Source organism: Lepisosteus oculatus, chromosome 19 (genome assembly GCF_040954835.1).
Source record: "Lepisosteus oculatus isolate fLepOcu1 chromosome 19, fLepOcu1.hap2, whole genome shotgun sequence".
NCBI classification, from domain to species: domain Eukaryota; kingdom Metazoa; phylum Chordata; class Actinopteri; order Semionotiformes; family Lepisosteidae; genus Lepisosteus; species Lepisosteus oculatus.
Window position 1 is genome coordinate 3,941,689 of NC_090714.1, and position 21,386 is coordinate 3,963,074.

The following is a 21,386-nucleotide window of genomic DNA, read 5'->3' on the forward strand; positions in this document are numbered from 1 at the left end:
TAAATTGTTGATTGAACCTTGGTTTTGTTCTTTGATTTCTTGTGCAGAGTTCTGTACCCCCTTGGCCCTGAAAAACCCCGGTGTTGGTGAGTTTTTTGGCGGAGAGATTTTGCTTACAGTTTGTGGCCGCAAGGGGACGCCCTATCGCTTTTTGACTTGAAAAGGTCAAAGGCTACCCCCTTTTTAAGCGTGTCCAGATTTTCCCGCCAAAAAACTTAGTATCTGGGGTTTCTCTCGGGGTCTGGTAGCAATCAAGCCGAGCCTCGCCCACCCCCCTCATTGGAGAGGGGTAGGCGGGGGCTGGCTGATTGACCGCAGCTCTAGCCAGGCCCACTCGCTCCCGGCAGGAGAGGATGGCAGGTTGGTGGTGGCTTTGGTCCCTGCAGAGAGGCAGGTCTCCTGGGGTGTGGACTTAGAAAGCTGTCAGTTGCAACTGTGACTGATGGGCTGAGTCCGCCCTGGGTGCCTCCTCTCTCTCGGGCCGAGGCCATCTCCAGCCTGCCTTCCCCTCCTGCTGGGAGTGAGGGGGCTTGGCTAGAGCTATCTTCCCTTCTCCTCCCCCCAGGGCTAGACCCACGCTCCCTCCTAGGGACCCTATTCCCCCCCAGACTATCTAAAAAGGCGGGCGTCCTCGCACTTTTCCAGGTCAGTGCGATGGGTTGTCGCCTTGCGGTGCGTGGCGCACGCGCAAGACAACCCTTCGCACCTTCGAAGATACAGGACAATGCAGACAATGAAATGAGAGTTTTTATTGCAGAATTCACAGCACATACAATAGCAGCAGTCAACAGAAAACATGCAGGTCAAGAATAAAATACAGCACTGAATCGGGACATTACAGATCAAGCCACTGGTAACAAAAATCAAATGTAACAAAAAGCAGCACACATTGTCGAGAAGAACCTGCCAACGCACGACGAGTTGCTGGAGTGGATTGGAAAGGAGATCATCGGAGCGCAGAGAATCAGAAGCCGCAGAACTGAAGGCAAAAGAAAAAGGATCAAGTTAACAAGACATCGGACTTGCAGAAACGATTCACTTGAAGTTCTGAAGTCTTAACTTTTAAAAAAAAACTGCCCCAATAAAGAAACATACAAACACGCTCAAATTCAACAAGCAAACAATAGGTAACATGAGAAATCCCAGATACACCCCGGTCCTACTACTATAATATTTAGAAAGTAGGTTCAGCCTATTATGAATAAAAGAATCCATAAAAAAGAACCAGCGCTTTTGTATTTCCTATTTGTATTCAGCAAAAGCACAACTAACCGAAAACGTTAGTAGAAAACCTTTCTGGTGTTAAAATGCTGTGAAATACGAGTCGTCTTTAATACACCAATTTTGCACAAATATAAATAGTTTAGCGTAAGGTAGGAATAAAACTTACCGCGGAAAAAAAACACTCTTCACCTGGAGAAACAAGAAAACATATGAATTAGTACATTTAATATTTGCCAAAGTTGATCATTTGGGAACGGAAAACGATATTATAACCCGATTCCGAAAGGTGGGGATACTAACAATTAGATAAACAGTTAGTAATTTTTATACAGCAAATTATTTAAGATAAAGTACAGCTTTTTTCGTTAAAGGAAACAGAGCTAGAGATACCATGTCTTTAAAAACATACTTACATGAAAGGTAGTATAAGAACGATGAATGCAGACTTTTGAAACTTCGAGAGCACGCTCAAACAGACAGGACACTCATTTCGGCGTCCTAAAACACAAATTCAGCAGAAACAAATACAATTAACAAAAGTTGCAACAACAATACATTTTTGTCTAACTTTCCTCAAAGTCAAATTTGAGTTTTTGCATTTAAAAGAAGAAAATTAGAAATCAAACGCAAACGCACCTCACGCCGCAGAAACTCACCCCGCCGCCATCTTGCCGGGCGCACCTGTGGAACAGGTGGACGGGGCGTGTCCGCTGAGGAAGGTCACTCTGGGGGCGGGCTCGGCTCCTGAATGACAGCTGTGCGCTCGGTTACAAGGGCTCAACACTCACGCTACTGAAGATAAATAGAAACTTGAACTCACCAAATCATAAATTTAGTATTTAACGGCTGAGGATTTTCAGAGAACCCAATTCAGTGACATTCCCCTACAAAACTGTTCGCCGGACTCGTTTAGCTTGCGGCCAGCTAGTCGAATCAAGAGAAATGTGCTGGAGAGAGACCCCTGTCGCTCCTAGTTAGGACTGCACCTCTCTTTCACTGCTAGTGCCACACCTGTCCTGCAGGTGTCTCAGTGGTATAAGGGGCTGCTTTTTAGAATTGAATTCCGATCTATGCATTTATAAAGGTCTTAAACCCCCCATTTTCCCTGTTTTGGAAGGCCCCGAAAATGGAGCCCCCCAAAACGGCCGGCGTGGTAGAGAACAGCCCCCTTTACAAACTCACCCCGACAGCATGAGAGCTTCACCCGGGGCTTAGGTCTCAGACTGACGGGGAGGCTCGGGGCTCGACTTTTACTCACAAGACTCTCCGGGAGCCGATCTGCTCTGAACTTTAGAAGTGTCCGATGGTTCAGCCCGCGGAGCCACCAGGCCGGCCACGCAGAATACCGGCCATGTACATCTCTTATTCAGCCTAAAGCCAAGTCACAGCCCCGAGACGAGGCGGTTCGCCTGTTTACTCTCTTTTCAAGAATTAAGGCTACTGAAACGCCTTTGTAAAGCGCTTTTTTAGCCCTTTTTGTGGCTGGACATGACTTGTTTATCTTTTCGATTTGACAGGGAAAAATAAAGTATCAATATTTGATGTAGATTTGGGGGAGCCTGAATGTCATGTGTCAGACGTGAAGGCTGAGAGGTTAAAAGTTTGATGTTTTTATTTTTCAACAAAATGCCTGAAAAGATTCTAAAGACATCATTTTTAAAAACGATTCAAGTAATCAAAATGTTTTATACCCCAGTTGCTATCTGGCCAGAATATCCCTTTAGTTCCTTTATATCAGTAGGTGTCACGACATGATATACGGCGTTTGACAAGATTCCACATAGAGGTTTAAGCCTTCGGAATAAAGATTTAAAAATCAAAAGCGATGCATGTAAATAGAATGAGAACTAGTGTATGTACAGAAAACAGAATAGTGATGAGGACGTTAACAACTTGCTCCGCTATCAACGGAGCGTCACAGTTTCATATTATTGCGAGATCTGATATACAATAAGAAGAAAGTTACTGTTTACTGTACTCAAGCAAAGGGTAAAAAAATATTATCAAACGGCTGGCAATAAACTAGTGGAAGCACTGTACGACAGGTATTTAGGAGCTTTATATTAACTCATAACAGTCGGATCTAAGAGAGAGTTGCAAGTTCATTTTGATGAATTTACAAATGTAATCGAAATTCTATCTTGTTATATACCGTATACACCGGTTATGCAGTGAAAAATGTTGAGGAACTACAGTCAATGACTGATGTACAGTATTTACAGGTGAGAGTGACTATCAGACACTAACAGTATATTTCACACTGCTTGATCTAAACTTCAAAGACAGAAATTCTGAAACACTTTCTGACGCTGTTGTCTAATCTTTTACAATTCATGATCTGAATCCCTGGGGATGAATAAAGTATTTTGAATTGAAATGAAAACAAATCGTGCGCAATTAAACGCTCAATTAAAGTTTCAAAAAGTTTACTCCATCAGCGGCTCAGTTAAAAGTATGGAGTGGGATTATACTCCACATTACGTACATCTGAAAGAATGTGGGAGCCAGGCCAACTCCGGGTTCCAGTCCGTGTTTTAGACATGTCTAAATAATTAAAAGATAGGAGGCAGGTTAAGTTAATTCTGTATCAAGCTTTCAATTAGTCTCCTTTAAAAATGGTTCTAGCAGCATTTTTGCGTGTTTGGCTTTTAAGTAGCGCCCTTGCACCTGGAGGAAAATTATTCCGGTGTGTGTCGTTTAATTTGGGTAGCAGATTTCCGAACAAAGTTTCTTTTTTATGAGGATAGAAAGAGTTCAAAATGAGAAGAGAGCAGCCGTTTGAGCTTCAGAGTACCCCAAAATCGAATTTGACGCGCCCACTACGTGGAATTTAGAAAATGACTTTCGATGAAACGTTGAATTAAAACTAAACCAACAACTTCCTAACCTTGTACAATTCATGATCTGAATCCCTGGGGATGAATAAAGTATTTCAATTTAATTCGACTGAAAACAAATCCATGTTCAATTAAAGTTTCAATAATTCTACATCATCAATGCTTTAATCCAAAGACGTTTTTAATAGATACATGTTCAATTATTTTATGTGAAAATAAATGTTTTCGAATATTTCCGAAATCTGCATGTGAGACAGTAATAGTTTCCAATGCTGTTTTGCTGATGTATTACGAACTACCTGGATACATTTAGTACCCTTAAAAAATAAATTCACATTTCTTTATCACGTTTCTGAATTTGCTTGGCATAAAACATATATTACAGTTACGGTCTTCAGCACAGGAATTCTTGTGAATTCTAATTCTAGTATTTTTAAGTACGTGTCTCCAAAGACCGGTCGAATCTTTAACAATCCCTTGATTTGCATAGTTAAAATGGACACAGTGAGAAACTGATTACTTCTTCAAATTAAAAAAAATGTTGACACGCTCGTTAAAGCCTTTTTAAGAACATACAATTGTTTACTAATGTTCGCTTTTTAAGGCTCAACCTGCAGCTTGTGATTACTGTATGGTTTAAGAGACACACTTTCCTGTTCACACAAACGCAAATAAAACAATAACTTAGTTATTAAATGCAAAATCAACCGCACCACAGATAAACAGAACTGCAGACATACTCATCCTTATACCGATCAGAGTGTTTGACATGTCCAGACGGTGTTACTGGAGGTTAAAGTCGTCGTACATTATCACGTGATCCCCCCCATTAAAAAAACAACAAAAGGCGCTATATCTCGGGAACGAGAGCAGCTGGGAAGTTACTTTCAATGGCACACATCGGTACAGACCCCACACTAACGAACCCGACCGGTTCGGTTCCCCTGCGCCATTGCAGGGGGCAGAGTGACGCCACGCCCCTGAAGAAATAAGGCGTTTGAGCTCGGAAACGAAAGCAGCACAAACGCCGATTTCAACGGCAGAAACGATGAAACCGCATTCGGCTGTCAGCCTGTGACACCGCGGCCGTGTCCTTCCAGATGGACTCTAACGTCTGCACCCCAGCCAGAGCGCCCCCTGGCAGCAGACCTCGTCTTTCCCAGAGGCAGTGAGGACTCGCCTGGGGGGCTATATGGTGTCCCACCACTCCCTGGTGCTGGACTTTCCCACTTCACCCTCAGCCTTGGCCCCAACTGCTTCTGTTTCCTCCTAGGTCCCCCCATCTTGTCTTTCTTCTTCAGCAGATCTGCCATGGGAGACTGTGGTCGCCCACTCTCTCTCACCCACTGTAACCTGAAGAGCAATAAACCCCCTCTGTTGAAACTAAGCCTCCTGCCTGAGCGGTCTGCGCTGCAGCCAGCTGCTGAGCCCAGGGTGCAGAGCTGTTGCTGCAGCAGATACAGCACATGAAATGTACCCATTGGTGGGCTGGTCAGGGCACTGCCAGCATCACTGATTATTTCCTCTGTCTACGTGGTTTATTATGTAACAATTCTCTCCTGATGTCAGTGAATTTATTTGTATAATCACTGCCATTCCATTTCCATGCTTCCTACTCAAGGTAAAGGAGAATAAAATATTGTATACAACAGGGGAGGTATTCAAATTCAAACCGCAAAACAATCACAACTAACTAGATAGTAAACAAACAAATCGTTCTGCACAGGCGAATGCCGAAGAACTCAGTCTTGAAGCACAGACAAGTAGCCTGTGCTATTGCAGGGGCAATGTGCTGCATTCCCTAAAACTACATGGTTATACATGAAAAAGGTGTTCGTAGCAGAGCAGTCGAGGGCAGTGGGACAACCCTACCAGCGGAACTATGACGTCCAGCCCTTGTGTCCAGGAGAGCACATCTGTCGGATCTGTGGGCACTGCTGAGAGCTTGAAGCCAAGTGGCTAGGGCCACCCTGCACTCTCCTGCAGCCCGACCTCGTCCATCTGATGCTTCCCTGGAGTCCGCAGGCTCCCGGGAGCCTTCCCTGTTGGCTGTTTCCGGCTGCCTGTCAGGAGTCCCAGTCTCCCAGGCCTGGACCAAGCTGCTCCCAAGAGGCCCGACTGCTTTTCAATAAAGTTGACTGCAGTCATGTGGAGTGGAGTGCAACACACCTGAATTTTTTAACTACACATTTTTGATGAATTGTATGTTAATAAATATGAATAAATTTGCTACTGTGTACATTATTGATTGTAGTTAAACTGCTGAATGTTGCTGTGCAATTCTCTGTCTCTCTGTGCCCCAGTTGTCTAAGACGTATGGCAGTGTCTTCACTGTGCACCTCGGCCCCCTGAGAGTAGTGGTCCTGGCTGGTAACAAGACAGTGAAGGAGGCGCTTGTTGACTACCCTGAGGAGTTTGGGAACAGGCTCATCACACCGATATTTCATGATACCAGTCACGGACACAGTAAAACTGTTTCTCCTGAAGCACAGGATAATTTGTTTGGAATTCAAATACAAATTTAAGCTTACTGTACTTTATTTTTAATAAAATCCAAAGTATATTCATAGTGCCCCAAATACATGTTTTGCAGTCTCTATAAACTTTAATTTAAGTATGCTGTACTTCATTTTAAATACAATCTAAAGTTCTGTATAGTCATAGTGCCCCAAATACACATTTTTATTCTCTCTAAACTTTTATTTGCAATTTTTCAAGTTTAAGTGTTACCTTTTGCTTTGTTTAACTCCCTCTTTCAGGTCTTTTTGGATAGAATGTCCACTGTAGAGACAATACTCAGTGTTATCACTCATTTATAGATCTCGTCATCAGTCTGACTCTTCCCATTTGTGTTTGGCTCGAATATAGGTATCGTTTTTGCAAAAAATAGTTTTACAATAAAACTATATAATCCCTTTTCAATCTTTTGTAATAAGCAGCAAGTTTAATGTTTCTGTTAAATGTTAGCATGTTCTAGCAAGATGAAAAGTAATTCCACAGTTTAATTCTTCCTGTAATAAGTGAGTAATGAACTGAAAATGAAGATCAAAACAACTAGTCCTACAACTAAACAACTAGTTAACTAGTCCTGTGCAAAAAGCAGTTTTATTTTATTTAGGCAATATTTACTTTACATGGAAACACTTCTGATAGTGTTTTGATAGTGATGATAATAAAGTAATGAATTAATGTATGAATACATTGGAAGAGCTGTGTCTTGTGTTGTCCTAATGTAAAGGAACAAAAGTTGTAACATACTTATCTTCATATACTTATATCTTCATATAATAAAAAAATATTCTGTTTCTTCTTTTCCACACAGATCTACAATGTCTTCCCTCTCACTGGGGTTTTACTGAAATCTAGAAGGATGCTCATGAGGAACATTGCGAGTATGATGACAGTGCAGGATTCAGCACAGACACTCACAGTCCATGAAAAGGAGTAACCTAACCTGTGGTGTTTGCTGTCCCAGGACGCAGGGCTTGTCTTGGAGAGAGCCTGGCCAGGATGGAGCTGTTCCTGTTCTTCACCTCGCTGTTGCAGAAGTTCACCTTCTCTCCCCCTCCAGGAGTGCAGGAGTCTGAACTGGACCTCACTCCTGTTTTGGGCCTCACTATGAACCCACAGCCTCACCAGCTGTGTGCTCTGAGAGAGGGTTAAGGGAGTAGCTATTCTGGCAGAAGTTCTATGAGACTCTTTGTTAAACCAACAGGCTTGTGAGGTTAAGTGAAGCCTGTGCTCAAGACACACGGATTCTGATTTTCTTCTCTTTACTCATTTAATTTATGTAGATCTAAAACTAAATTTCTAACTCTGTGGAGTGACCAGCTACTACTAAGCACTAACTACTACTAACCCATCTCTTAATTTATAAATGTAAATTATCATAGTTTAAGTGCAACTACATCTGTCAACTTCTGTGAACTGTACCATCCCTAGTAATCTAGATCTCTATCAGTCTTAATGGCACAAGCTGTTAGATATTCTATAGTATTTTATGAAATTTGTATGCATTGCCTTTTTATTTGCAAAAATGCATCATTCTAAAAAACTCATGAGTGCATGCTCCTCGCGGAATCCCTCTATCTTGTCTAGTCTTGCCTGTGAAGGGCTGATCCACTCAGTCTGCTGAAAGATGAGCCTCTCCTCTCCTTGTTGCTGGTCTTGTCTTATTATACTGAGTGGATAGAACCCTCCCCCTGAGTTCTGGTTGAGTTTGAGAGGCTGGTGGTGTCCTCTAATCAGAGGATTCCAGCCTTCATTGAGTTACAGATTGTTGATTTTCTGCAGAGTTTCTCAGTTATTGAACTTGCTATTGCTTTCATTGCCATTTGTACCCGAACTAAACTGTCACTTAGAAACAGTGTCCAATACGATATCCAACAGGACAGTGCAGCTGAAAAAGGTCCTAGAGAGCATGTTTATGTGGCTCTCTGGGAATATCCATCCATTTGATCACCAGTGTGATTTTCTGTGTATAAAGGGACACTGGACATCAGCAGATCTGCTTCTAGAAAACCTTTTATTGTACAGAATCTAGAAAACCTGACCTTCAGTATTCAGTCAAGTTTAAAAGTCTTAAAACTCTTGAACATGTTTGTAGGCCAACATTGTGGTCCTTTGGGTAAAACCACTCAAACTGAAGACTGCCTAAAAATCTTTTTTTTTAATTTGAAAAAGGATATTTAGGATTTACCAAATGTCCAGTGAAAAACAAATGTATTGAAACTTACTAAAATTGAAACATACTAAAAATAAATTCAATGGAGAATGCATCTATCCTTCAATGTTTCTAACATTTGGTTTTTGACTTTTTACTTTGCAGTCAAAGTCATAAACAATATGACATTTTTCCAGTTTTGTAGTCTGACCTGCTTCTTGATTAATCGGTGTGTCTGTGTTCTTTGAATTATTTAAATAGTCAATTTGTTTAAATAGACGAGCACTGGTGTTCTTTCTTCCATGATTCAGTGCTCTGTTTGAGTAAAAATAAGCAGCTGCTGGTTTTGTGAACCTCGGGGATACCTCCTCAGTATTGCCTGTTGAGCAGTTGCCTTGATCACCTGATGGTCTCTAGTGAAACTGTAACTCCTACAGTATGTTCCAGTAATACTGGTCTGGTAGGTGTGATACCGAGGCACTGTCTGTAAATATAATGGCCTTTAACTCTGGCAGTTTTAAGTGGAAAAGGACAGTAAAAACAGGACAAGCAGAAGACTGCAATCAGCTCGCTTTTCTGAAAACCCTTTGAAATAAGCTTTTCAGGGACTATTAAAAATGTTTTTCCAAGAAGGTTTTCTGCATGTCTCGTGTGTGACGCTGCTCCTGGCTGCTGTGATAGTGATTTCTGTGCTTTATATTTTCATGGTGTCGACCCCTGAGTCTGTCAAGACACCTCCAGGACCCCCAGCCCTGCCGCTCCTAGGAAACCTGCTCTCACTGGATCTGAAGAGGCTGGATCTGTCTCTTGTGGAGGTAAGATGAAATAATATTAAGACATCATAGACACCAGATCACAGCTGTTTTGAGAGCTCAAGCACCCCCAGTATTTTTGATCATATTCAGAAAGCAGGGGTGAATGTGTTTTTACCCTGTACATGTCTGTGAGATCACCATACGATTGTGTTTACACTCTGATAAATATATGTCATGTTTTGTCCTGGACTTTGTAGTCACCTTATCTGACGTATTAAATTATGCTTCAGCTGACAGGCAGCAGAGTGGCGCAGTGGATAGCACTGTTGCCTTGCAGCAATCAGACCGTGGGTTAAATTCCTGGGGTGCTGTCTGTGTGGAGTTTGTATGTTCTCCCTGTGTTCACGTGAGTTTGCTTTGGGAGCTTTGGTTTTGTCCCACAGTTCATGGAAATTAAGGCAGGTTAATTGGCTTCTGGGAAAATGGAAAGTAGTGTGAGTGTTTGTTCCTGTGTCTGTGTGCCCTGCGATGGACTGCTGTCTTGTCCAGGTGCACAATATCTTGTCCTGTGTCTGTTGGTTGCTGTGATAGACTCTGGTTCCCAGTGACCTTGCATTGGATAAGTCAGTTGGAAAACGGATGGGTGGATGGATTCGGCTGACTTACCTTTTAACTACTTGCAAGTTAATCATAAGAAACGCAAGTCTATGTTCTGAGAAAAAGTGTGTTTTCTCAGGACGGCCGCTGCCAACTAACAGGTATTATGTTTCAGAAAGGGAAACGTTTATCTAATTCTGACATCAGGCCAACAACAGCAAGAAAACTCAACAGCAAGTGAAAAATGTCGGTATGTGTGTGATCTGAATTCTGATGGTAACACAGAAAGCAATCTTCCAGTCAGCTTTATGTCAGTAGCACAGGTGCAAAACTTTCGAAATACCAGACTTTTTAAGGTGCAAAGCAAACAAAACTGTTATTTTGGAATACATTCTTACTATTACTGACACCTTCACTACTGGTAAGAACAATAAATTAGAAATTTTGATGCCTATGTAAAGAGGTAAAATAATAATAAATAGCATCCTAGATCATTATTCTCAAGACATCTTTTCGTACTGTTTTGGAACCAACAACAAAATCATGTTTTTGCTTGGCAAATCCATCATCATCCCTAAATTCTGCCTTTGCGGGTATGTTTTTAATCTTAATCTCATCCACCTGTTACTTGTTACAAGTGCATCGACTTCAAAACCAATTTCAGCATCTCTATTCCACGACGCCACATGAGATTGAATATGCCAATAAATAACTAAATTGACTAAATTAACTAAATTCAGTTTCTGAATTAACCCAAATGCTGTATATCACATCTAAATTCAGTGTTAGCTGGAGAGAAGACTTTCACCGAAAGTGTCTAAGATTACTGTCCCTGTTTTAGAGGCTTGAGTCTCTATGTTGAAGCTGTATGTTTCTCATTTCGGCACAACTTCTGTGACTGTAGTTACTGTTCACGTCTCATGTGGAAAGAAGAACTTTAAAAAGGCAGTTTTTAAATGTAATTGTTCATTCATTAATTATTTTGTTTAATGAAATGAATTTCACAATTTTCACATGGCACATTATTGGTCATAGTTAAAATGTTTATGTTGCTGTGCAATTCTCTGTCTCTCTGTGCGCCAGTTGTCTAAGATATATGGCAGTGTCTTCACTGTTCACCTTGGCCCCATGAGAGTAGTGGTCCTGGCTGGTTACAAGACAGTGAAGGAGGCGCTTGTTGACTACCCTGAGGAGTTTGGGAGCAGACTCATCACACCGATATTTCACGATATCAGTCAAGGACACGGTAAAAATGTTTCTGCTGAAGCATAGGATGACTTGTTAATACAAATACAAATTCAAGTTTACTGCTCTTTATTATAAAGAAAATATAGAGTACAGACATAGTGCCACAAACACAATGAGACAATTCGAGGTGTTTTTGTGCCCAATGTGATCCTTCCAATTTGTGTTGGGCTCGAATGCAGGTATCCTCTTTGCAAACGGGGACTCGTGGAAGGAGATGAGGAGGTTTGCTCTGTCTAATCTGCGGGACTTTGGAATGGGAAGGAAAGGGAGTGAGGAAAAGATCATCGAGGAAATCCAGTACCTCACTGAGGTGTTTGAAGCACATGGAGGTAGAAGGATTAAAAGTTAATTTTATGTCATTGTTTTTTATTTAAAATCACATGTGCTTTTAAACTTTAATTTTTGAAAATACGATACACCTGCTCACGTGTACCTTGGTCAGTTTTTAAGGTCCAAAACACTGCTGTGTTATGAAATGTCATTCTACTGGTCTAAATGACGTTTTGATAAAGGGTAACCTGAGATAGTGTCCAGGTGCCAGTGACCTTTGAGAGACTCCTCAAATAGTCTGTTCTGTATTTGTGTAGATTGATGGAGTGTTCGGGGACAAATGAGGCAGGTACAGTAAATCTTACCGCTGTAGAGAAGCAAGACCATGATACAGATTTACAAGCGGAATGAAAGACTTTAAAATCAGCCTAGAACTGGAAAGGCTGTAGCAGTAGCTGAAGGAACAGGAGAAAGAAATTTAAACTATTAAATATTTGTAAGGGTGTTTTCCAGCAGTTTTTTCTCTCAAATTCTTTTCAGACCCCTCTCTCACCCTTTGCAAATCCATATGACTAAAAGCATAATGTTTTTTTTTTTCTTTTGAATGTCTCATTTCATGGTTTTATTACAAACGATTTCATTCCAGTTTAGTATAATGGAGGGCTGAGACATTGGGCTCTAGTGAGCACTGGTGAACTGGGGTTCGAGAGGTGAAACTGGGAGCACACAGGGGTGGTGATATAGAGAGACACAACTGCAGGAGTTAATCTAGATTGATGATCTATTATTTTCTTTGGCAGGTAAACCATTTGACACCAAAGAACCTGTAATTTGTGCTGTTTCTAATGTAATATCCTCCATAATGTATGGAAACAGGTTTGATTATGGTGATCCAGTTTTCCGGGCTATGGTGAATAGATTTAATCACATTGTCAAGCTCAGTGGATTTCCTGCTGTACAGGTAACATTTTGTTTGTAAAAATAAAAAACAGAAACTTTGTAAACAAAACAAAATTAAACACAACAAGTACAAGAAAGCAAATTACCATTAATTTCAATATTATCCAAGATACACATGCAATTTATTTAGTTGTTTCATATTTTATATTCACAATGACCTATGAGTCGAGAATAACATGACTAACATGGGTTTTTAAAGCTAAATTATTGTATATCATGTACAGTATTTAACAATTTAATTACAAATTATTAGAAAACGTTATATTTTCATTAATAGAAAAGTAGAAAATTAAAAAATGTACTTGAATTGGACCAGGGGGTGGTGCTCTTTTCTTTCACACAGAAATCCCAAACCAGTGTTCTTGTCTGAATCACCTGGAGGCACATTAGTCAGTGCTGCTGCCTCACAACTGAAGGTTTGGTTTGATTCTCAACAGGGGGACCTACTGTGTGGTTTGCATGATCTCCCTGAGATTCAGTGGCGTTTAATTCGGATCCATTTCCCCTCAGTTGCCTCCCTAATACGTACTGGCTAGGTTAACAGGTGTCAATTTTGTTGTCTGTGTGGACCCTGCAGTGGATTGGTGTCCCATCCAGGGATTGGGCCCACCCTGCTCTCCATGTACATTCAGACCATCGAGCCTGTTTGATTGCAGGTAATTAATTGAGCTGAGGGCTTCAGTATCATCTCCAGGTGACCGGAGACACTGTGCTGTAGGAGTTTCAGCCTTCAGATGAGACAGTAAACCAGGGTCCGGGCTACTGGTGGTCTTCAAACAGTGTTATTCATAGGGAGAGTAGGGAGAGTCACTCTGGCACCCTGACCAAATCTAAAGATTAGCGATTGGATCCATAAAATAAACGTTTTTGAAATAACAAATAAGACCTGCCCGATTTTGAAATGCTCCAGGAGTGTCAATGTCAGAGACATCATATTTTCTTTTTCTCTGTAGCTCTACAACATCTTCCCTTCCCTGGGGCGTTTCTTGAAAGCTAGGAAGAACCTCCTGAAGAGCGTTGGAGAGAACATTGCCAGTATAAAACGACTCGTGGGGCAGCTGCAGCAGACCTTACAGGAGCATGATAAGAGGGGGCTTGTGGACGCGTTCTTGATCAAGCAGCAGGAGGTACAGTGAGATTCCTTACAGTCTTAACAGCGACTGGTTAGGAAGGGAAGTTTGGGGTTTTCCCTGAAAGGAGCATTTAAATAAAAAAATTGTTTTTCTAGTTGTATTAAGAATTGAAAGGGCCCTCCTGGGTGACTCAACTGGTAAAGGCTGCTCTCCATAACGCAGCCTCAAGTCTGTGATTGCGGGTTCGAGTTCATGTCACTAGCCGACTGTGACTGAGATTCCCCAAGCAGGGGCACACAACGTTTGGAGCCCCCCTGAGGCAGGATGGGATTAGTTTTGCCAGGGCTCTGGGTTCTCAGTGACACTGTGACCCTTGAAGCACCCTGGGTGCTGGCTGGTGCTGTTGATTTTGTTATTTTTCTTCCTCTGCTCAGCCCCCCAACTTTGGAGGAAATGTTTATTATTCAATAGATGTTTTTCCCTTCTTTGCATTCCCTTTATACTGTGCGTCTCTCTCTTCCTTCCTTTCCTTAATAAACATATTTTTTTCCATCCACTCTATCTGTGTTACACAACTCTCAATATTTTCAACTTTCTATCTTGGTGCAATTGAGATAGGTCTTTACAGGGCCCCATACCTGTTAAAATGTATTTATTTTACCTTCCAGTCTACAGTATATGTAATCTTTTCATATTGAATTTGTACTACAACTTCATTAACCCATCCCATGTGGTAGGCCCCTGTATTAACCACCCATTTCTGTTTTTTTGTAATGACCATACAAAGAGGCAAAATACGTTTTTATACTGAACTGGTACTTTGAAATTAGATAAATCCCCCAGGATGCAAGTAACAGCTGTTAAGGTGACTGGTATATCCAGACGTCTGAGTGTTTTCTGTACTGTACGTACTGGAATCCCCCCAAAAAAAATTCAGTAATGATTTAACTTAATCTCTTCTATCCATAAAGTTTTGTTTATGGATAACTCTCTCAGACGATCCTTGAACTTCTGAAAAAAAATCCACTCTGGCTTTTTTGATGCAGATAGGACATTTATTCTTTCAGCTGAGCTTTTAGACCTTTTGTGCCACAACTCACACAGTTCACATCTGCAGTCTGGAGGTTGCTGGTTATGCCCCTAACAGTTGTTTTAGAGGTTTCCTAGACAACTCTAATACTTTCTCTGCTAACAGCTGCAGATATTTGTTATTGTTCAACTTGATCTTGGCTTATTGATTATTGATATTCTTCCTCATTATTCCAAATTGTTTAAACTGTTTTCCCCAGTTTCTTTCCTATACTTCCGATTGGTCTTTTGTATTCATTTTGGCTACAGACTCCACATACTGGAGGTAAAAGGTTTAAAAGTGGTTCATGTATTTTTCCTGTTCAATTTTACATTTCATTGTTCAAACACGTTTTAGGGTACCGTAATATGTATGAATTTACCATTTAAACATGTTTAGAAACAAATTGCAGATAGAAGAATTGCAAACTGCAAATTGAAAAGGTTTTCTTCTTTTCAAATTTATTCAGGTTTCAGGACAGAAGGATTCCCATTTCTATGAGGATAATCTTATAAGCACAGTTTCAAGCTTGTTTGCTGCTGGGACTGACACAACAGGTGCAACACTCCACTGGGGGCTGCTGCTGATGGCTAAATATCCCCACATCCAAAGTAAGAGCCCCCCCTGCTGACTCTCTCAACACTCTGGAATACAAGGAATCTCCTGTGGTGCAGTTTTAGATGTGCACATAAGGCATAGCCACTGAGGTCTTATGGAGGGCATGTTAATTTGTAAGCAGTACCAATGTTTATGTAATATAAAGAAAATATTACAAGTGTGGAGCTCTCTGTTCCAGCTTCTAGACTGTTGGATAATACTGAAGGGAAATAACTGAGGTTCAAGATTCAAAACCTCACATATTAAGTCACCCCGAAACCTCTCTCGCCCCCAAAAGTGGTTTTTAATTAGACCTGACCTTTTGTCTTTGGGACGACTCCACAGCACCTGGTGAAAACTCATGTGGTCTTATTACATGCAGGTCCCCAGGCCTGAAGTCAAACCTAGGAGCTTTGAGCAGTAGTGCTAACCATTGCACTACTAACATCACATGTGGACTTTCACTGTCTGGTATTACTGTGACAGCTTCGCCAGCCACTGTTCTGCACATACAATTGACTGATCAAATATCATTTATCTTCATCTAGAAAATCATCTAGAAAATGTATGAATTGTCCTTTAGCCCTCCCAAAATTTGAATAACTTTCTAGATATTAGATTAAATAAACAGAGTGTGGAAATGGATCTCCAGTTCTAATCATGGATAGCCTCCATTACTTTATTAAATTAAATACTAGCCAGTGACTGAAGACAGCTGTAGAGCCTCAGTCCTTTCTTCCCCAGACCACAGGGTGGGTGTTCATAATGGTGGTGAACAGGACAAGATGTCCCTGCAACCACATTTCCACATACAGAACATGACTGTTTCAACCACTACAACCACATGATTGGGTAGCTTGTGCCACACTCCCACAATCCTTTCACGTCCTTCTTTGTTTGAAATGCATTTAATGCAGTCTCCCATCGTGATTTCTGGTTCACATTTCACAGTTTTTTTTCTCTGTTTTGCAAACAGAAAAGGTTCAGGAGGAAATTGAGAAGGTCGTCGGCACAAAGCAGCCGAGGGCTGAACATCGGAGAAGCATGCCCTACACCGATGCTGTGATACATGAAATCCAGCGCCTGGCAAATATCATTCCACTGAACCTTCCTCACATGACAGCGGCAGATGTTCACTTCCAGGGCTACTTCATCAAAAAGGCATGTAGACGTCACTCTGTCTCATACTGCTGATCAGGTGTGTGTTGGGTCAGATGGTTCAGACTCCAGGATAATCAGAATAAAGGATCTAGGAAGAATACAAAATAATATTTTCTTGTATGATTTTAGAACTTGAAATTGCCATATTTGCTGGAGAAGATGTGAACTAGAAGTATGTTATTGAAAATGATTCTTAAAGTTGTAGTGAATTTTAGTGGAGTGAAAACCAGCAGATCCAGTGTTGTTCCTGGACTGGAAATGAGAATCCTTGGTCTGAATGAATGAATGAGAGTCTTACTTCTGCTTGTGATTGGCTCACTTCAGGGGACCCCTGTCTTTCCTTTGCTGACCTCAGTGCTCCAGGATGAGACCCAGTGGGAAACGCCTCATCAGTTCAACCCTGCTCACTTCCTGGACCCTGAGGGCCAGTTTGTGAAGAAGGACGCCTTCATGGCGTTTTCTGCAGGTACAGGACCACAGTGTGCAGCTCATTTGCAAAAGTCACTGTTTGTATCTCATTTTGCATTTAATAGGAATAAATTTTAGAGGCTAAAAAAATATGTTCTGAACATTTAAATAGCAGATATGACATTTTTTGAAGTAACGTGGTGGATGGGCAATACAGCCTAAAAATAGAGACAACTAATACTGCAGTGCAGGATTCAACAGACCCTTTGGAATTATCTTATTATTATCAGGAAATTCTACAGCAGAATGTCAGGGTGTCTGTCTGTGATCTAAAACTCAGAAGAGGTTGGGTCATGTAACGTGACATTGATCCAAAACACAGGAGTAAATCCACAACAAAGTGGCTCGAACAGAAGAAATTCTGTATTTTAGAATGGCCACGTCAGAGTCCTAGCCTCAGTCCCATTGAAATGCTGTGGTGAGATCTGAAGCAGGCCATTCAAGACATCCCAAAAATATATGTGAACTGGAGCACTTTTGTATAGAGGGATACCTCCTAACCACTGCGCAGGTCTGATCAGTAGCTACAGAAAGCATTTGGCTGAGGTTATAGCCACTAGTTAGTAAATATAAGGGTTCGCATACTTTTTCCATCAATGACCTTGATTGTTTAAACCATTTATTCGATAAAGATATGACATATGTTAAATGTTTTTTTTTGTCCTGGATTCCATAGTCACCCTGTTTGACTTAGTTCGCTATGATTCAGTTGGCTTACTTTCTAACCACTTACAAGTTAATTATAAGCAACTGCAGTCTGTGATCTGATAAAGTGTGTCTGCGCAGGACGGCTCCGGCCAACAAGCAAACCTAACAGGTGCTAGTTATGTAGTCATGTGGACAGCAGTGCAATCTGACATTTTTAAACTAGAAAATGTTCATGAATTATATATTAATAAATGGGAATGGATTTGCTCTTTTATACATTATTGATTGGAGTTGATTGTAAATGAGGTATAACGACATACATGGGGCACACATCTCTTGAGTCCTAGATTCAACTCTAGACTGTGAGGGGACTGCATGTTCTCCTACTGTCCATGTCAGTTTTTTCAACATCCAAAGCCACAGCTCGATAATTGCGACCCACTTTCCAGGTGTGAGCACCGTCGCGCGTTCCACACGCGCTCACCAGCGCCGTCGCATTCCCACGCGCGCCCACTCAAACAGTCTTCCTATCGCCTTTCTCTCCCGTCACTACTTTAACCCTCCTCTTTCCCTATGCCTTTCCTCGCTATTTCAGCTTTTCCCTGGAGCGCTCTCTCCTTCAATAGCCTGTTCTCTTCCTTACTTCCTGACTCTCGCTCGATTCTGACCACGTCTCTGCCTTTGCGTTTTGGGATTGGTTACCTCGCTGTTTTGTCTCCTCCCGGTTTTGACTATCGCCTGCCCTTTGGTTTTCGGATATTGGGACTTGTTTCTTCTTTTGTAGCCTTTTCTATTTGGGTTTCCTATTGGGGAAATAAGCCTAGTTGAGCCCGGTACAGGGTCCTTATTTTCAGCATTCGTATATGCTAACAAGTACCCCGTTTGGACTGAATTCCACTTCAGGACAGCTTTGCGCCCAACTTTTCACTACAGACTCTGGATTGCAATCCCTGGTCAATTTAAGCGATGTTTCAATAAAGGGATGCTCTAGTACTTTTGGGCTTTTGGGTTCTGATTTTGGTCACCCCTTTAGTGTATTACAAGATGGCCAATGTAAGGCTTGAAAGTTGCATTAAGTCTATTTACAAACCATTTGCATTTGCTGTCCATGCACTGCCATCAGAATGGCATCTCAAGCCATTGCACACTGCCCCAATGTTTTATTCACTTTATTTGTGTAGTTCTACAAAATAGAAGAGGATGTATTCTAACACTTTATGCTTTCCAAAAACAAAGGATATTTTGCAGTCCCATTCAGGATAATTTCCTGTTCTTTTTATAATTCACTGTATTCTGTGTACACAGACCATGAGGAGGAGGAGGACTAATCTGTGTTGTTTGCTGTCCCAGGACACAGGGCTTGTCTCGGAGAGAGCCTGGCCAGGATGGAGCTGTTCCTGTTCTTCACCTCGCTGTTGCAGAAGTTCACCTTCTCTCCCCCTCCAGGAGTGCAGGAGTCTGAACTGGACCTCACTCCTGCTGTGGGCTTTACTCTGAGCCCACAGCCTCACCAGCTGTGTGCCCTGAGACAGGGGTAGTAATCCACAAGAAAGTCATCACCACTTACTTCATGTCCAGGACTGTCTGTTGGTCTAACTTCCCCTACTCAATCCCTACTTTCCTGCTGTGAAGATCATATAGCAGGAGGATGAACAGTCTGTTAATAAACACTGAGCAGTTCATATCAGTCCAATCGTTATGTGACGTACATTGTTTCACTTAAGGTTGAGATCGAAGTAGCTGTTCTGTAAGATACACGGTAATCATTGTACAAGCATTATTTATTTTCCTTTCTGTTTTTAAAAGTTTGCTTTACTTTAATGTGACTAATCTTCAAAAAGTTTTTTTCTATAACTTGAAAATCTTTAAATATCCATTTCTGCTGTGCTGCGAATAATTAAAAGCATTAAAAAGTTTATCCAAATATTTAATGAAGCGATTAACAGTTCAGATGCATCGGGGAATTACTCAAGTGTGCCAGTTGATGGTGCAGTAGCTTCCTGATTGGTGTGTTTTCAGTACTGTAGTGAAAAGCCCCGGAAATATTTATACTATGTAATGTGCTAAAATGTTAAGCTTTGCAGGTAAGGCTGAAACCACAACATTTTGAGGAAGAAAGAAAAATGTAAAAATACCAAATATGTTTGAACTATGCATGTTAGTGTGATTAACCGGAACAGTAAGTGTTTCCTTTACTTCCACCAAAGGCACTCAAGCACTGCTAAAAGAAAAATATCCTTCCCGTTCGTATTTAACAACACGGTTAAACTAAGACCTGGTTTATCTTGAAACATGATCAAGCAAGCAATAGATTGTAGGGAAAGTCCACTTACTGTGTGTTTTTCAATTACACCTAAGACATTTGCTTGTCATGCACACTTGTGTCCCATGTTGTGTTCAGGAAGTCGATGTTTAGGGGACTGTAAGAGTTTGCAGGGAGGGGAGATGAGGCAGGGGTATCTGGTTCCCTGGCATAGGGGGGGCTTACTTAGTAGATACAATATTTTTGTGCTGCACACACAGTGATGCCATATTACCCTTCTTGAGTGTGCCATCTCTAGGCTTCTAACACTGTTCAATAATAATGACATTAGAAAGTATTTCAGAGCCCTTCAAGAGATTAGAGGCCTTTTTCTCTAAAGATATCTAAGTGCACTAACACCAAAGCATCATTATCCTTTTTTCCTATTATTCTTTTTTATTGTCCTTTATGCTGTTTGTCATCTGTCTGTTTTTGAACTGCTTCATCCAAATGCAGGGCCATGGGGGAGCTGGAACCTCTTGACAAGCAATGGGTGTAAGGTGGGCTACACCCTGAATGGGATGCCGGTCCATCACAGGTCTCACACACACACGTACACACACTCTCACGGGCACCAATTTTTCCAGAAGCCAAGCAAACATGGACCGTGGAAGGAACGAGTACCTGGAAGACACTCACACGAACACAGACTCCATGCTGACTGTGTCCCAAGATTAGAATTGAACCCAGGGGCCTACTGTTTTGTTGTTTCCAGAAGTTTTGGTTTTCTCTCAAATGCTTTTCAAAATCTTTTCTTGCTCTTTGCAAACGGTAATGACTACAGTGCTGTTTTCTTGTCAATGTTTAATTTTAATGTCAATTTTTTTTTAAGACTGTCTCTGTTAGGGTCTGTAGACAAAGTCCTGTTTTGGGTACAGTAAATGATTTTTCCTTTCTTTTCAATGTTTCATTTCATGGTTTTATTACAAACTATTTATTTCCAGTATAGTATAATGGAGGGCTGAGACATTCCTCCCTCCAGGAGCCCCTGAGCTGTGAACAGGCCTCGACAGTGACGGTAATCAGGGACAGAGTCAGGAAGGGAGAAGTGGAATTGGGCTCTAGGGCTCCAATACTGGGGAAATGGGGTACGAGAGGTGAAACTGTGATGGTTTAAATGGTGGTGGTATAAAGAGACACAACTGCAGGAGTTAATCTAGATTGATGATCTATTCTTTTCTTTGGCAGGAAAACCATTTGACACCAAGGAACCTGTAGACTGTGCTGTTTCCAACATTATATCCTCCATAGTGTATGGAGACAGGTTTGATTATGCTGATCCAGTCTACCAGGCTATGCAGAATAGGGCTTATCACATGATCAGGCTCAGTGGATCTCCTCCCCCTGAGTTCTGGTTGAGTTTGAGAGGCTGGTGGTTTTATCTAATCAAAGGATTCCAGCCGTCATTGAGTTGGTGATTGCTGAACAGGTTTTCTCAGTTATTTAAGTTCCTATTGCTCTCGTTGCCATTTATACCTGAACTATTCTGTTCCTAACCAACAGTGTCCAATACG

General features: G+C 41.4%; 1 protein-coding gene and 1 long non-coding RNA gene across 4 annotated transcripts; one reads left to right on the top strand and one right to left on the bottom strand.

The window, feature by feature from the left end:
• Positions 1 to 729: 729 nt before the first annotated feature.
• Positions 730 to 4,107, bottom strand: LOC138224237 (uncharacterized). 2 transcript variants are annotated; one of them, XR_011182622.1, is made up of 5 exons: positions 3,710 to 4,107; positions 1,861 to 2,016; positions 1,638 to 1,722; positions 1,391 to 1,413; positions 730 to 979 (listed from the first exon to the last, which is right to left on the bottom strand). It is a non-coding gene; the product is annotated as an uncharacterized lncRNA (long non-coding RNA). The 2 variants fall into 2 exon arrangements; XR_011182621.1 differs by lacking the exon at positions 3,710 to 4,107 and having other exon boundaries at positions 1,861 to 3,021.
• Positions 4,108 to 9,198: 5,091 nt separating this feature from the next.
• On the top strand, positions 9,199 to 19,486 carry LOC107078935 (cytochrome P450 2K1-like). 2 transcript variants are annotated; one of them, XM_069180779.1, is made up of 9 exons: positions 9,199 to 9,539; positions 11,160 to 11,322; positions 11,504 to 11,653; positions 12,395 to 12,555; positions 13,508 to 13,681; positions 15,166 to 15,307; positions 16,270 to 16,454; positions 16,779 to 16,920; positions 18,921 to 19,486. In XM_069180779.1, exons 1-9 carry the CDS (start codon positions 9,342 to 9,344, stop codon positions 19,106 to 19,108), a joined length of 1,503 nt encoding a protein of 500 aa, XP_069036880.1. In that variant the 5' UTR covers positions 9,199 to 9,341; the 3' UTR covers positions 19,109 to 19,486. The 2 variants fall into 2 exon arrangements, with proteins under 2 accessions (XP_069036880.1, XP_069036881.1); XM_069180780.1 differs by lacking the exon at positions 11,160 to 11,322 and having other exon boundaries at positions 9,452 to 9,539.
• The last annotated feature ends 1,900 nt before the right edge of the window (positions 19,487 to 21,386 follow it).